This window comes from Euprymna scolopes, chromosome 10 (assembly GCF_053919585.1).
Source record: "Euprymna scolopes isolate OS-2025 chromosome 10, ASM5391958v1, whole genome shotgun sequence".
NCBI lineage: Eukaryota > Metazoa > Mollusca > Cephalopoda > Sepiida > Sepiolidae > Euprymna > Euprymna scolopes.
Window position 1 is genome coordinate 26,504,479 of NC_136491.1, and position 17,014 is coordinate 26,521,492.

Sequence of the window (17,014 nt, forward strand, 5' to 3'; positions counted from 1 at the left end):
CTCAGGGAACATGCGACATGTTAAGTAGATAGACCATTATTATGGAATTATGAGGAGAAAGGCTACTTTCTTTTTATAATCAATGCAATAATAAACGAATCAAGACAATGCAAATTTCTTTAAAAAAAAAAAAATCAATAAATACAAAATCTTAATTGAAGCAAACTTAGTTTTGGCATTTTTAAGAATTTTATTTATGTTTTTAAAGTTAATTGGAAAATAGGTAATGCCTTTAGTGGTGAATGTTTGGTGATAAGCGATTTGATGATTTGCGATTTATATATATATATATATATATATATAGTAAATGAAAATAAGTGGTAGAAAAAAAAACTAAGTGTGAGTGTGTATAGTTGATGGACTATGACAATGGACACAAGAAAGAGAGCTGTAGAAGTAGGGACTTTCAGAACCATACATCATATGTATGTCTGCTAAAAGCATGTGTATGCACACAAGCACGCAAATATGTACATAAAAGTCATCGCTAAAAAAAAAACAAAAAACATCCATCGATTCTTTTATGCTGCTAGAATTCATCTGGGGCAAGAAAAAAAATGTAAAAGACAGAAGAGTTTAAAAAAAAAAAAGTCTTGCTATAAGAAAAAAAAAAAAAAAAATTTAATTCCCTGCTTCCGTCTTGATATGCTTATCTTCATCACTAACGTGCAAACATGGCCTTTCATTTGATAAAAGGTTGCAGGACTTACAGCCTGTATATTCCCACTTGTATCGATTAACTTAGATCTTCTTAGCATTTTATATCCTTCTACACTTCTTGCTTTCAATAAGCCCATTCTCTCTCATTTATCTTTCTTTCAATAAACCATAGAAAATATGTAGCCGAGTGTTTCCTAGCAAATAAGGGAGATGTGAGTAGAAATTAATTCCATAAGGGGGAAGTGAGGTGGTATAGGGATATTGGGATACAAAGATTTGTCCAGTAGTCACAATACTCCGTGTGTACTTTTGTCTTATATTTACTGACGTTAAAAAATTTTTTTTTTTTTTTTTGCAATTCACAACAGCAGGAGAAATATACTGATCTTTTTCCTTCTTTACACCTTTTCTTCCCTTTCTCAAGCAGATTGAGATCATTTTGTTTTTTTTCTTTTAGGGGGTTATTTTTTCAAACAATAAGTTGGTTCCTGGTCTGCGAGCAAATAATTATTATTATAATAATAAAAAAAATAATAATTAAAAAAAAAAAAAAATCGTTCTTGGTGCGTTTCCGTCCCCGCCCCTCATTTCATGATGAAAATCCCTTTTGCAGCCGACACCTCAACAGCAGCGCCAACATTAGGATCTCGGGCAGATTGCGTATGTCAACACTGCTTCTATAGCTCCAATATAGAGAGGATGTCGATAATAGCATAGGGTTATTAAAAAAAAGAAAAAATAGATTTTGGAATAAATTACAACCAGATGGGACCATGAAAAAAAAAAGGATGAAAAAGAATGAAAGTTGCCCGGTGGGGAAGGGTGTAAGAGGTCAAAGGGGGCAACAATGGTAATTCATAAGTCAGTTTTAGCCTTGTCTTTGTTTAAAGTCTATACATTTTATTGGTTGTAATATAATGATGGTAGTGGCGGCTGGTAGTAGTAGTAGTAGTAGTAGTAGTAGTAGTAGTAAAAAGCAATGAAAACGCAGCTCAAGCCGTCCTTCATTGTGAATGTCTTTCCCCATCCATCCCGCTGCATCCCAAATTGTCATCATTATGTTGTATTAGTTAGGTCAACGGATAATAATATAATAATTATTACAGCAGTAGCCAGTGGCATCATCATGGCCCTGCTCCAAAGACAGGGAGCAAGAGAGGAGCTGCCATTGTGTCCAGGAACTGCCAATTACATGAGGAATATGATGTGGTATTTATGGTGAGGGTGAAGACAGCTGTGCACATATTACAAGTTCATTATTTATTTATACTTTTTTTTTTTTTTTTTTTTTTAAACCACTGAAAAGATTCCACCACCTCCGAATACCACTAGTCTTCAGTGTTGACGATGCATCCTCCTCTGGATGGCAGCAGCAGCAAACAAGGAGGAGGAGTAGGAGGAGGAGGAGGAGAAGGAAGAGGAGAAGAAGGAAGGTGTACGCTGATAACAACAGCCTCCCGATGTCTCTAACACTTCAGAGCATTCCTTCAAATGATGCCATTAAGTCACTCTGTTCGTTTAAGTCGATCGGATTTGCTGTCTGAAAAACAAAAAGAAAAATTGCTGACATTTTTTTTTTCAGTTCCTGAAAGACAAAGTGAAAAATCTAGAATACATCCTACATCAATTTATTATTATTATTATTACTATTCAAGATTCTAACTTACATCACTGCATAGAGCATATCTTGTGGGCAGACCTGTACGATTTCAGTCTATTTGACTATTTTTCTTATTGTAAAATACAGGTTTGCTGTTGTAAGAACACTAGAAATTAGATGTTTTAGTTTGGAAATAAATCAGATATTTTAGAATTCTAAGAGTCAGAGAAGCAATTATTAGAATTCAGAACCAGACCTTATACCCTAACTCTGCAACCCTGGTCAAATGTGGACATCAACTAATAGAGGGATATGTTAATTGGCTTATATATAACTTATATGAAAAAAAAAAAAAAAGACTCAAATCATACAGAAGATATCCTTTGTAACAAGGATTTACAAGTACATCTTCCTGTATAGAAATTACTTTACATCACATTCACAAATAAGTTCATATTGCTGGAAAGAAACTAGAACAGACTTTGCTAACATTTACAACTTGGCTTCGCACTGATTGAAGCAAAATTCAATGTTCATGGCATGCTAGTGGCCAATCTATATATCTATAAAAGTGAAAATATCTGTGTGTCCGTGACCAAATAACTGTCAATTTTCGGTCTACTAACTCGAGATTTGACATAAGGGATATTGAGATTTGGGAAAATCTTTTTAACCGGTTTTTGGACAGAAATTTGGTTGCTAAGGGGTCAAAGTTTAACGACTTGACTTTTGAGAATTCTACCAAACTCCTCTGCCAATTTTAGGTCTAAACACTTGAAATTTTAGATATAGGTTACTTAGACATGGATCTAACTTTTTAATTTGATTTGAGCCCAAAACAATGAATGTTAAAGGGTAATAATTGGGGTCAAAGTTTAAAAACAATTGACCTCTGCGGTCTCTACCAAATTACTTGGCCAATTTTTGGTCTAAACATTGGAGATTTTACATAAAGTGTATTCAGACATAGGGCAAGCTTTTTAATTGTTTTTTTTTTTGCTGAAAATTTGGCTTCTAAGGTATCAAAATTCAACAGATTTTACCTTTATGGTCTCTAGCAAACTATTCAGCCAATTTTGGGGTCTAAACATTAGAAATTTTACATAAAGGGTATTCAGACGTGCAGCAAGCTTTTTAATCAGTTTTTGGTCGAAAATTTGGCTGGCAAGAGGTCAAAGTTTACAGAGTTGACCTTTTTAGACTTTACGAAACTCCTTCACCAATTTTGGGTTTAAACACTTGAAATTTTAGATGCAGGTTACTTGGACATGGGTCAAACATTTTAATTTGAGCCCAAAACAAATGTTAAAGGGTCAAAATTGAGGTCAAAGTAAAAACAAAATTTGACGTTTGCGGTCTCTACCAACTTTTCTCTATGGTAGTTAAGGAAGCCTATTATATAGAAAGGCATTACTGTACATATTCACACTTTTTAATATATACATAGGCACATAAAGTTATGAACACTACATAGGGCCTGAGCAAAGCCGGGCGGAACAGCTAGTTGCAAAAATAAATCTGAATTTCTCAACCTGGAGGACTTTTTCCCTTCTCATGTATGCATAATGAATGATCCCACATTTCCAGGCCATTCTAGCTTTTAAGGGCAGTTAACCATAAAATATATTTTGCTATGAAAAATAAATTCTATGCATTTGTTTTTGTTTCTTTTTAAATTGAACGTTAATAATTGTACACCTGCTACTGAAAATGACAAAGAAAGAAAAAGAATAATTGCTTTGCCAAAAATACTTTACTAAAATATGAAATAATACTCAATCGGTAACAATAAAAATAAAGAAATAAAAATTTAAATCGGCATAGAAAGGAAAAACCAAATGACATTTCATTATGAAAATCAAGGATTTCTTTTTGAATTAATTTCAGATGGAGAGAACTGCTATCTATTTTTTCTTATGCACAAAATAGTCAAAATGGTTTCATCTGATGTTTTATTTACTTACGTGACGAGAAATACATATATACAGGTGTAACATAGCATGGACACGTGTATACAAATGCATGCAAAATGAAGTCACCGGCAGAGAAAAATAAAGACTTTAAAAAGGAGATCACGTTAGAGATCATGCGAGAAGCGTGAATGAGGCTTGAGAAGACGAACCACGTGAGAGACTTCAGTGGTAACGAGAGAATGAGGAAGTAAATGTTGTTGTACAATAAAAAAAGCGAGTCGAAGTTCTTTCCTATTCTTTGTTTTGCGACTGAAAACTACATTACACGAGCTGTAAATTGTTTTTGATAAATGTATGATTGTTAAAGATGACAGAATTTTTTTCTTTTCGTTAGCGGGCAAGTTTCCAGATTTCTGGAGTACGGATGAGAATTTTTTTTTGTCCATCTCAAGCATTCCAATCTTAAAATTATCTTCAGGAACAACATAGCAAAAAAAATCTCAAGATGATTGTGAAGATTGAAAATGCTTGAAATGGATAAGAAAAAAAAAAAAAAAAAAAAAAAAAAATACATATCCCATAAATTCCCTAAGAAAACCAGAAACTTTCTCAAAGACACCAATTAAAAAATAGCAAAAAGAGAAAATGCCATCATCTTTACTCATAATATATAGAAGTTATGAAAATATATTTATAACATTCATAAGCTACGTAGAGGCATCTGTGTTTCATCCCCATAGGGAATCATCAGGCTAATGTAAACTGAATTCATGCTACTGAGTAGGTCATCTGTTTTTCTAATTATTGTAATAATGAATTTATGCTTGCTAAGTGTTGTGAGGTTTTTATGTTAACCTTTTTCTATGTTTAATTTTTCAGATGGTAAAATAAATTTTGATGAGAGTGCTCAACTACTTGAGGGGCTAAGCATTATTTCATATGTATTGATTTTCAGTATTTCAACAGTATTATACACACGCACACACCTTGATCTTTATTAGAGAGTGAAGGATACCCCATACATACCAGCTAATTTAGAAAAGTTTATACAATTAAAAAAAAAAAAAATGTTATAACTGTTGGCAACTTACTGCCTCACGTCGCCGTCGTTCTTGCTCTTTTAATCTTTCTCGTTCTTTTTGCGCATGTAACCGTGTCATTTCCAGTTCTTGAACTCGAACAGCTTCTTCCTGTTGTGCTATCGCCTGAGCTTTACGTACTTGTTCAAAATTTGATTCTTCATCCTCACGTTCTCTGTAAAAATGATATTTATTGATAATTTCATAAATGTAAATAAATGCAAATTTTTTTTCTATTTATCATATTTACATATTACCATTAAAATGCCTCACTTATTTAAATCAATAATACAAGAGTGTTTTTTAAATACTATATATATATATATATATACATATACATATACACACACACTAGCAAGCCACCTCGTGTCCCAAGTTGTAAAATATGTTTAAATATATTTTAATCTATGTAAATGTCATATTTATTATTATAGACCTAATTCTGATTATTATATTGTACCCAATATATAGTAGTAATTTAAAACGTTTAAAAAAAAATTTATATATGTCTTAACAGCTATTTATCTCGCTAAAAACTAAATCAATTTTGTTCCACAGGGGAAAATATCCCATATATTGAGTTTCATGTCTGTAGACTAAAAATTAACAGAGTAGTTTGGTGGAGATCGTTCTAAGATAGAGATTTAATCTAAATACAGCTCCAAATCTGCACAAAGAATTGTGTATAATAGTGAAATGAAAATAATCATCCAATAAGAAAACATAAAAAAAACACACAGTGAATAAATAAAAGTTAGTTTTTAAAGGATTATGTAAATTAGTCATCGATAAATGTATAAAAAATTTCGCTATATTTCAAGATTCAAAGTTATATTTATCTTAATCAATTCTTTCAACATATCAAAATTTTGGTATATTTTTTTTTAAAAAACCTGTTTCATTTATGTAGAAACAACCAATATATTTATGTTATTAACATTGAATTTTTCCTTACTCATCAAAAAGCACCAGCAATGTAATGTCGAAAATTAAGATGGCAACCTAAACAAACAATGTGAGTTCTAGATGTTCCATTTTCAACATAACATGGTCATGCTTCTTTTATAAGAAATGTTTGTTTTTTCTGATGAGTATACATATAGAAAAATTTAATGTTAACATAAATGTATTCATTGTTCCTCATAAATGAAACAAGTCTGTAAAAAATATACTAAAACTTTCACATGTTGAAAGAATGATGATGAAAATAAATAAAAACCTTGGAAATTGTTATTTATATATGCTCTATTGTTATATTTAACAAACCACGTGTGCGTGGCCCCCTTTTGGTGCTGCATGTGAGATGACGCCACAAAAAAATAGTGAAGAAATGATGAATGTGAGAAGTGTGAAGGATCAACGTTACCTTCACATTTTTGCCTAGTTTCAGAAAAATCTAATGAATGGGGCATAAGTTAGCGGGTAAAAAGTGTCATTTTTTTGCAATTTTGGGGCATTTGTGGCCCTTTTGAGCCTCTGGGAATGCCGAATCCCAGTGTAAATGGACAAACGGTGCAGTTTAACGCCTTAAAACATGTATATTTGAATTCAGCACCATGAAAAACTACTATATAGACATACATATCAAGTTTTTGAGTAATATGAAAAAAAGAGCTCCAAAAAGGCATGTTTTTAGCTCTAAAAGTCCCAGACGGATATGAAACAGAATTTTGCCAGCATCACCCATACTGAATTTATATTAAGAACAATGGCCTCCACATTTTGGCCAAGTTTCAGGAAAATCTAATGGATGGATCAAATGCTATGGGGCAAAAAGTGTCATTTTTGGCCATTTTTGGTCTCTTCAAATTTGGAAATTTTTGCAAAAATATTTTTTTTACTGTGCACATCTATTTAATGAAATACAATTTGTGGCAAAATTTCAAGAAAAACTAATGGACGGTTATCTGATTAATGCTCTAATATAGTTTGAGTAGTGTGTTCTTGTCGGCTCCCCAATCTGTATGGGCGATGATTTATAAGAGTGGTAGTGTTTCATTGCATTTTGTTTTAATGTAATTGAGGTGTGGAATGAAGTTTAATTTTTTTGTCAAAAATGATTCCTAGGTGCTTGTGTTCGTTTACGAATGGAATTTTTTCAACTTCAATCTGTAAGGTTGGGTCAGGGTGGAGTTTGTGTTGGCTACAGAAATGGATACTTTTTGTTTTAGTTTTGGAAAATTTTAAACTATTTTTTGTTGCCCATTTACTAATTTTATTTCTGTTGTGTTGTAATTTTCTTTCAATGGTGTGAATGTATTTTGATTTATAGCTGATTGAGCAGTTATCTACATATAAGGAGTTATGTATATCAGGAGAGTTCTTTTATGTTGATCTTGATGTTGAAGAGAGTTGTTGACAATCAGGGTTGCGGAGTCGGATGGTAAAAGTCTAACTAAGACTCCTAGAATTCTTAGGATGCCGACTCCAACTCCTTCACCCCTATACCACACCTATTAAGAAACCATTTTATAAATACTTTTCATGTATATTATTTTTTTATGTTTAACATTCACTTGTATGATAAATATACTCACATATACACTCAATCAGCTTTATAGAATACGTTACATAGATTTGAAAAAGTTGTCAAAAAACAAATATATAACAAATAAATGTTATCAAAGGCAAGATAAGTTACTTTTCTACTTAACTGGATAATTTTTTAGTGTTTTTATTTAATGTAACATGTTTATTCAGCTCGAAAAACAGTGTTTACCGATGTATTTGAAAATTACAAATGGCGCTGAACTCTGTTGAACACGGTAAGTTTGGGAAAATGAGTTAAAAATAAAAACTATACAAAATACTGTTAGATAACAAGGGGATAAAAAATTTACAATTAAATTCTATTATGCTATCAGTTCAAAAGGGAATACAATAATTAGACCAGGGCATTTCGAAGCCAAATGCTTCTCATCAGAAAAGGGGAGTAAAGACATTATAGAGAGTAGAAATGTTTTTAAAAGATAATATTGCCTTCATGGAAAGAGGATCAAAGGAAAAATAAGAAAAAAGCAATAAAGGGCTATAGTAGCAGAGTTTTTATTGATCCTGTGTGACGTCACAACCAAAACAAAAACAGCCGATTTGCAGTGATCCGATGGACCGAAATATCTTGAAGTAGAAGCATTGCAGTACAGTACAAAATGTTATATATCTTCAAAAATAAAAGCAAAACCATACAAAAACTGCTAAATTGTGCAAACAGAAAAACCATGTAAAAAATAACAGAAAAACCATATAAAAAATAAATTTATCGGACTTAAGGAGTCAGAGTCGGATAAAAAGTTCCAACTCAGACTTCTAGTACTCATAAAAATCCCACTCAGACTCCAACTAAAACCGCCCACTCAGACTCCAGCTAAAACCGCCTTCTTGATTCTATGGGTTTGATAAAGTAGAGTTTACATGAATTTGGAAAAATCTGTCTGTTACAAAGTTTTTTTTATGAATTCTAGTAGTCTGCCTCGTAGTCAATTGTTATGGAGATCTTTTATGATGCATGTTTCGAAGTAGTTTCGTATGCATTCTCAAGATTGAAAAAACAAACAAACAAACAAAAAAAAAACATGTTACATGTTCCTTATTAATGAAACTTTCTCTGATGTAATTTTCTAAGTGATGTGGTCTATACATCCTAGATTTTTTTGGTATCCATATAGAGTTTTTTGAAATTATTTTGTTATCTAAATACCATATGAGACGGTAGTTGATCATTCTTTCGAACGTTTTGTATAGGCAGCTTATGAGAGCTATTGGTTTGTAGTTTTCTGAGTTTGATGTATCTTTTATCCAATTTGGGTATCGGTATTAGTGTTGCTTATTTTCATGAACTTGGGAAATCTTTTGTTTCCCATATCTTATAAATTTTGAGAAGGAGTTTTAATAATTCAAGCGGAATTTGTTTAAGGAAGCTGTAGTGCACTTCATCTGGTCCCACAGCCGAAGTGATGGGAGTTTTCTATGGTTTCTAGTTCATTGAGTGAGAAGATTTCATTGTAAGGCTCTTGGTTTTTGGAGTTAAAGTTTATTTTGTACTTTTCTTCATGTTTCTTAAGTATTTGGAATTGTTTATTGTAGTGTTTTGATGATGAATTTTCCGCAAAGGTTTTAGCTAGTGTGTTGACAATATCTTTTTTTTTTCCGGATATTTTCTGTTTATTTGTGAAGAGATTGTTTGATTGGGTTCGGATTATATTTTCCAGATGGTTTTGGGTTTAGTGATGGTGTTGATTTTGTTAAAAAATTGTTGCCAGCAGATTCTTTTGAATCCTTTGTTTTGCGAGGTTTACTTCTTTGATGTTTGTATTCTATTAAGTTGTTGGTTGTTTCTTAAATTTTCTTAAGGCTACTTTTCTGTCTGAGAGCTGTTTTACATTCTGGATTAAACCAAGGTTTGTTTGTTTTTTCCCAGGAGAATTTTTGGGTATGCATTTTTTGGGCTATTGTTACGAGTACTTCAGTGAATTCTTCCATTGTTTGGATTTGGGTTCTGTTAATTGTAGTGAACAGAGTTCTTAGATTTTGGCCCAGTTGGTTTTATTTGTGTTTCATCTGCGTACGTGGTTTTGGATGGAGTTATTGTAATTGATTATAATAGGGAAGTGATGACTTCATAGGTGCTCCATGTATAATCCAAGAAGCTTGATAGATCGCAGATGGTAAGATCAATTCCACTAATTGATCTGTTTGTTGGATTTAAGCATGTCAAATTTTTTTTGATTGAGAAGGCATAAGTCATTTTTGTTAATTAGTTGTTCAATTTTATTTCCTTTTGAGTTAAAGTCTCTTAAGAGGATGAATGGTGAAGGTAGTTGTTTTGCTATTGTTTTGTAGGAAGGTTTCTTGTAAGCAAACAATGGCTGGGTTGAAGAGTGAAATGAGTATAAGAAGTTTGTTATAATTAGACTTTATTCCACGACAATTCCATTGAATGATTTGTTGTGTTTTATTTTTATCCATGAGGTTATTTAATTTTCCTCTATTTCCATCTCTTTAGAGATAAACGGTTTGTCTTTTGGCAGAGTTTGTGCCTTTGGTGAAGTGTTTTGCAGAGTTTTTCTTTTTTTTGTTTGTACTTTCATTATTATTCCCTTTTTGTGTTTTACATATTTTAGAGAAGACCAGGTGATCTTCTCTGCAGTTAGTGCATTTCACCTCATTTATACATTCTTCTTCGATGTGGCCCAGCTCTGTTACTATATTTTGCACATATTCTTTTTCCTTTGCAGACTTCTTTATCATGTCCATATTTTTGGCAGTTGAAACACCTTAACAGAGCTGGAATGTATTTATCTACTTTTACGTTTAAATAGGCGATCTTAATTTCTTTGGGTATTGTTGTTGTGTTGAAGGTTAATATATATGCATTTGTTATTTTATTGTGTCTTTTTATATTGATATGGACATGATCTGCTGATCACTCCTTTTTTTTCAATTTGGTCTTTAATTCTTCCTCTGTTGCTAATGATAGCTCGTAGCTTCAAATCACTCCTTTTGAGGTGTTTCATGGGGAAACACTTTGCACTCATACTCACGGGAATTGTTCATTTTAAGTAGAGATTGGGCATCTTTATAGTTAGTTACTTTGGCTAGTAGGTTTCCATCTTTTAGTTTTTTTTAATTGTTTTTAGTTTGCTTTTTGTTGATATCTTTTCTATTAGAAAAGGCAATAAGTCTCCAATCTTTTTGTTTTCGATTAACTCCATCACTATGAATCTTTGGAAGTTTCCTTTGCCTATAGATGGTATGGTTTTCCTGGTTAGATTTTTGTTCCTCATCTGAGCTAGAGAGGTCTAGGGGAATGGTTTCTTTTAAGGGTTTTGAGGGGGAAGTATTTGTTTTTTTTGTTGTTTTTTTTCAGACATATAATTTTGGGTTTATTTTTCATCAACTATCATGTTCCCTACCCACCTCGTAGTCCAAAAATGAGACATAGTAAAGGGGTAAACCCATTTGTCTTGACCATGTTGGGGTTACGTGGAGAATATATTTTTTTGGTAAGGAGTTCTCAAGCACTTTCTATTTCATGTTCATTATGTCCTCAAAAATATGTTCAGATGAAGTGTTGAGCTCTGGTCTTTCCACCCTTGCCACCGCCTTCTAGCACTATTTTTGGTCATGAGGAAAAATGGTGTTGGAGTACCTTTGTGTTTTGTTCTTTGTTATGATAGTTGGCATTTTGGGTGTAAGTGCTAGGGCTGGGCGTGACTGGCCGGATCGTGCTTCTCCGACTGCCCGTCTAGCCAAAGTAAGAGCCGAAGTGAGGTGTTGCAATGCCTAGACTTCTATGCACTTAGGTCTAGGTTAGCTCAATCACCAGGATCACGTCCTAAAGCATTACGGGTAGCAACTCATGGCTAACTGGTTGCCCCAATGGGGAATTTTTACCCTCTGTAGAGGGGCAGTCAGCTTATTCAGATGTCCTACCAACAGGGCAAGAAGAGAGGAAAAAAAAAAAAATTAAAAAGAAAGGTTTTATACTTAAAGTTGTTTACATCTTCCTAGATTTATTCATGGGTTCCAATTTTGTAGAGTAAGGTAGAGATAAGGATAAAAACTTGTAGTGGATTTTGTTGTTTTTATTCCCGGCCCTGCAGAACATGATTTAGCTCTGCAAAGGGAAAGGGTTTATAATGTTCTTGGTTGGTGTATTTTAAGTCAGGAAGCCAGTAGGAAAGCGGGGAGTGGAAAAAGAAAAAAGGAGGGTGGGGAGAGATTCTTGTTTTTGTTTTGCAGAATATGATTTTGTTGTGCAAAGAGTTAAAAAAAAAAAAAAAAAAAAAAAAAACATGTTAATGTTGGTGAAGCCATCTTCAGACAGCCTGATCTGGTTGCACCAGGAGTTGAAACTAAGTAGTTATAAAAAGGATTGATCAAAATAATGTACAAAAGGTAGTTTCTAATAATAATAAAAAAAAAATTGTTTGTTCATTGCAACCTCAAATTAACGAATATACAATAAAAAAAATAATTTCTTTAACTGGAAAAATGCTGAAAATATCTTTTTTTTTTTTTTTAAAAGTTCTTATATGGAACTAAAAAATAGAAAAATTCTATACATTTCCAACGTCATCTTCAAACACTCTCCCAGGCCTAGCCTTCTCTCTTTGAGAAGGAGTTTATTACTAAGCGCCTTAGGCACCCTTACCAGAGGATGCTGACGGGGCTGCATAGGCACATTTTACAGGTTAAAATATCCCTCCTCTGGGGCACTGACTTCTCAATCTCACTTTCCGACTCTGGTGTCAGAGTTCTTGCAGTGAGAGAAAACTAAAAACCCTTATATAAAATTACAAAGTTGCCTAAAAATATGGTAAAAGGAAAAATGAAAATATTAAAACATACATCAAATAAAAGTGACGTCCAACCTTCAGGACAATGAAAATGTATAGCCAGTTATAATTTAACAACTACAAACATGATTTTTACCTTTGTCTTTCCCATTCTAAGCGCTTTCTTTCCCTGTCCACTTTTTCTAATCTACGCTGCTCCTCTTGCTCCTTTAGGGCGCGATCCTACAATGAAAAGTAAATGAAATTAACCTTACATTATGAATAAAGCAAAATAATTATCAAAAGTTTACAAATCAAAAAATAAAAATTAAGCCATTACTTGGAATCAATACATTGAGTAATTTTATATTTTCTTCAAAGTTTTTTCAAACGAGTATTTCAATGATGATCACGATTATTATACAATGCCTTTATTCATTTAATGACATGCAGAGCTTCACATGATCTACTATGTCCATAAATATGGTTTGGACAGAAAACTGCTTAAAAGTAAAAGAAAACCACAATTCACTAGGGTCAAGTCATGCCTATCACCATAAGGGATGATAATTCCCAACCTGCCTCAATTGTCATTCATATCAAATTCTGATCAACTGGTGCCAGTTCTAATGCCCTAACAACATTTGTCAAAGATCAACCTAACCTCATAAAATACACAGTTTACTTTATACAAATTGCTACTTAGTTATGAATGAATCGGCATTATTTATTTTTTGTAATTCTGTTCGCTTATAAAAACATGTTCCTTATTTTTGTTTGTTTTATTGCATCCAACCCTTGTTGAGATATCTGTCAGTTGATCAGCTTGGTTTTGATTTGACAAAATGACCTTCACGAACAACAAATACACTCTGATCAGATGTTTGATCAGGTTAAGCCACCACTTCATTTTCCCAAGAGTAATGATTTCTAAATATTCATCCGATGGATAATTTCAATTTCATTAGCATTGACCTATTTTAGAGGCGACATCCTTATTTAATTTTATCACTTTCTATTTTTGAGACAATCTGAAGTCATTTGATCAAATTTGTTGCATCAATAGAAATATATGCAAGGCTTCCCCGTTGCCTCTATTGGTCACAAGGGTCTTTTGCCATGTGATTTGAACCATGACCATTGGATCTGCAGGGATGGATTTCTTTAACCCTGTTAGAATTGATTATATTGTTGGTACAATGAGTATTCTGCTGTTGTCACATCCTTTTAAGGTTGCTTAAGTTCAGGCCAACAACTGGACAATATGCTATTTTAGGCAAAATACTAAAAATGTTTATTCTAGAATGGTCTAAGTGCTAATCATAACTGATTTTGAGAAGGCAAGTGAATAAATCTGGCATATTTTTCTTGGGTTAGAAATTTAAAGTTAACAAAACACTTACGCGCTCTTCTTTTTCTTTTGCCTGTTTACGGAACACTTCAAAACATTCCATAGCAGATGTTTTTCTGACTGCACTTCCACTCGTGCTGCTATTCATCACTAAGCTGGACCAAGAACCAGCATTCTTTAATCGAATATCTTGCTGTAAACAAAAAATAAATACATCAAATTACCTCAGAAAAAAAAAACAAAAAAACTCCAAATACATAAAAGATCAGATTATATCCAGTTAAATGTTTTAATCTTTTCACTTTCAATCATTAATAAAATTTTTTTATCTGATTTCAAATGTGATATTATTCATGAAGTAGTTTGAAAAGAATACAAACTAAAATTTTCAATAAAAGATGTATCCCTTTCAATTATATGAAAAATAACCTCAAAATCTAAGTTAACACAAAAACTAAATTCTCTAAAAAAATCAGACACCCAGGGTAAAATTGCTCTAATTTGCAGTGATTTATTGTTTTAAATTCATGCTCAACAAAGAAATAAAGCTAAGCGTTAAAAGACATGTTGAAAGCAGAACACAAGACTAAAAATTCTTTATAGTAATTAAAAATGGTAATCATTTCAAGTTAAAATCCAGTTAGTAAACTTGTGAAAAACATGCTTGCAATATGTTCACATTATGTTGAATAAGTGAAATCACACAACGTCAGGTCAAATTCAGTTGTCATGTTTTGATTTCACTTATTCACATAATGTTGATATAGTTCAAGCAGATTTTTCTCAAGTTTACACGCATAATACTAAATGGATTTTAACTTGAAATCATTCCTAATCGAATAATATCTAACAAAAACATAAAACCATTTTTAATTCCTATACAGAATTTTTATTCTTGCATTCTGCTCTTGACATGACCTTTAACACTTACCAAAATGAATATGTGAAGACTAAAACATTTGATATCATTTAAGGACAGAAGAAATCAACTATTCTAGACAAATTATAAATATTAGACAACAACTCTGCGTACATAGTAATTTTGTTAAAAGTATGACATGTTATCACCATCTTTGTATATAAAAATCTGGATTTGGTTTTCCAATTTAATCAGAAATATTTCAAATAAAATTTATTTTCTAAAAAGAACCAAAAATGAAAGAATTCTTTTAATGAAAGTGTAACAGTATAATTTCATTTCGTGATTTATACTTGTAAACAAATACTAAAAGATAAACATTTGAAAGACTAAAAATTAAAAATATCTGCAAGTATAGAAAGATATTTTAGTTTTTATGAATAAATATAGAATTCTTCAGACCAAGATCACAGTGTAGTATCTGTTCTGATGCTACACTTCACCTTTTCTGTCCTCAGTCAGTGGAGGAAAAAACTTCACGACTGAGACCATTTTAATTTTTGTTCCTATCCAGAGTGCCCCTTTTTGGGGAACTGGATATTCCCCACATTGAAAACTGGCCTTGTGTCTAACTTTGAAATAGACCATGATATTTTCATCATTCAATCTTGAATATAGTTTGGAAATAAGTTATTAAAGATACTAAATTTCAGAATATATCTATAAAAGTGAGAATGTGTGTGAGGACATTTCTTAACCTATATACTCAACAAATTTTTGATCTACAGACTAAAAATTTAGTATATAGGGTAATCAGACACATGGAAAACTTTTTAAGCGATTTTCATTAAAAAAAAAAAAAAAGGGGGGGGGACTAAGCGGTCAAAATGGAAAAATTTGTACTTGAGGGTGATCAGATTTTTCTGTCAACTGTTTCACAAACACGCATGAATCGTTTACATGACAGGTTACTTATGTTAAGAATAGGTTTGAAAACACTTTCTAAAGACCATGTCAAGCTGGCCTAATGGTTATCGCACTTGACTCACTGTCTTTAGGTTTTGGTCTCAGCTCGAGTATTTTTTTTACTTACAAGAAATGAACTGCCTAGAAAAAACTCGCATGCACATGTCTCAGTTTGTTCCATTGTTTTTTTTTTTTTTTTTTTTTTTTTGTTTTTTTTTTTTGAAAAAAAGGAATTTAATGTTCCGTTTAATACCTATAGTATTTCTGTTTATAGTAAATAAGAATTCTGCATTAATTAAAATATAATAGTTATGCATATTTTAAGACTGGGTAATGCCGGGTAGCCTGTTAGTTACTTATAGGATACAGATTTAGAACTTTAATGTTAAAATTTCCAAGAAACTACCTACCGTAAGTGTGTAACGGTTCTAAAAAATAATTTTAATTGCTAAATTTGCAATCCATGAACATTTGAATGGATTTGTAAGATTCTAATTTCAGGGAAATTTAAAGATAGCTACATAAAATGCACATATGACATTTACCAAGGAAGAAAATTGAAGTTTTTTTTTTTTTTAAACTTCCACAAGTCTTTGCTAACATGTTTATTGCTTCAGAGAGAAATAATTATTGGCATCAAAGACACGTAAATCTATATAAAATTGTTATTTAAAAAAAACACAAAAAAAAAATCTAATTTCAACAAGAAGCATATTATTTTGTAAATGACAAAAAAAAAAAAAAAAATAAATAAAAGTTTAGTTTCAAAAACCGTATTTGTACAAGTTTTATTTTATACTTTTATTTTTTTAAACGATTTTCAAACAGTTTTCTTTAACTAAGAATTCCAGTAAGTTGATCAAATTTTTTGTTTCGCTACTCGCAACAATTATTTCAGAATAATGATTGCACCGTCATGACTTATATTGTAAGAACATGTTTTTAGGAATTTTTTTTAACTAGCAATCTTTTTTAAAACATTTTCCTCTTTAATAATTCAATCTTATTACTTCAATAGCATTTCATTAGTCTTATGATTTCTTATAATAATTACTTTTTATATATATGTGTGACCAAAATAAAATTTAAGTTTTTTAATATCAATTACCTTAGCGTTTACTTTTTTGCCTTTAGCTTCCTTTTTGTTATCCACAAGAGAACCAATGCCAAATGATAAATTGGAACCTAGAAAGAACAAAAACAGCACATATAACATAACCATAAAAAAAAGTTTCAAGCAAATTATGGAATCTGATAGGAAATGTGATCTCCAATGGACTTTATATAGTAATCACCTTTAGTCAAACTC

The 17,014-nt window shown here is 31.8% G+C and overlaps 1 protein-coding gene across 13 annotated transcripts in view; it reads right to left on the minus strand.

Moving 5' to 3' along the window:
- Positions 1–2,059: 2,059 nt before the first annotated feature.
- Positions 2,060–17,014, minus strand: part of LOC145285878 (bromodomain-containing protein 2-like) — a 96,083-nt gene continuing 81,128 nt past the window's right edge. For all 13 annotated transcript variants that reach the window (XM_080134340.1, XM_080134339.1, XM_080134337.1 and 10 more), the window contains 5 exons: positions 16,814–16,890; positions 13,933–14,073; positions 12,687–12,772; positions 5,265–5,427; positions 2,060–2,200 (listed from right to left, as the gene is read on the minus strand). In XM_080134340.1, the coding sequence (XP_079990466.1) occupies positions 2,135–2,200; positions 5,265–5,427; positions 12,687–12,772; positions 13,933–14,073; positions 16,814–16,890 (533 nt within the window). In that variant the 3' untranslated portion in view covers positions 2,060–2,134. The remainder of the gene's footprint in view (positions 2,201–5,264; positions 5,428–12,686; positions 12,773–13,932; positions 14,074–16,813; positions 16,891–17,014) is intronic.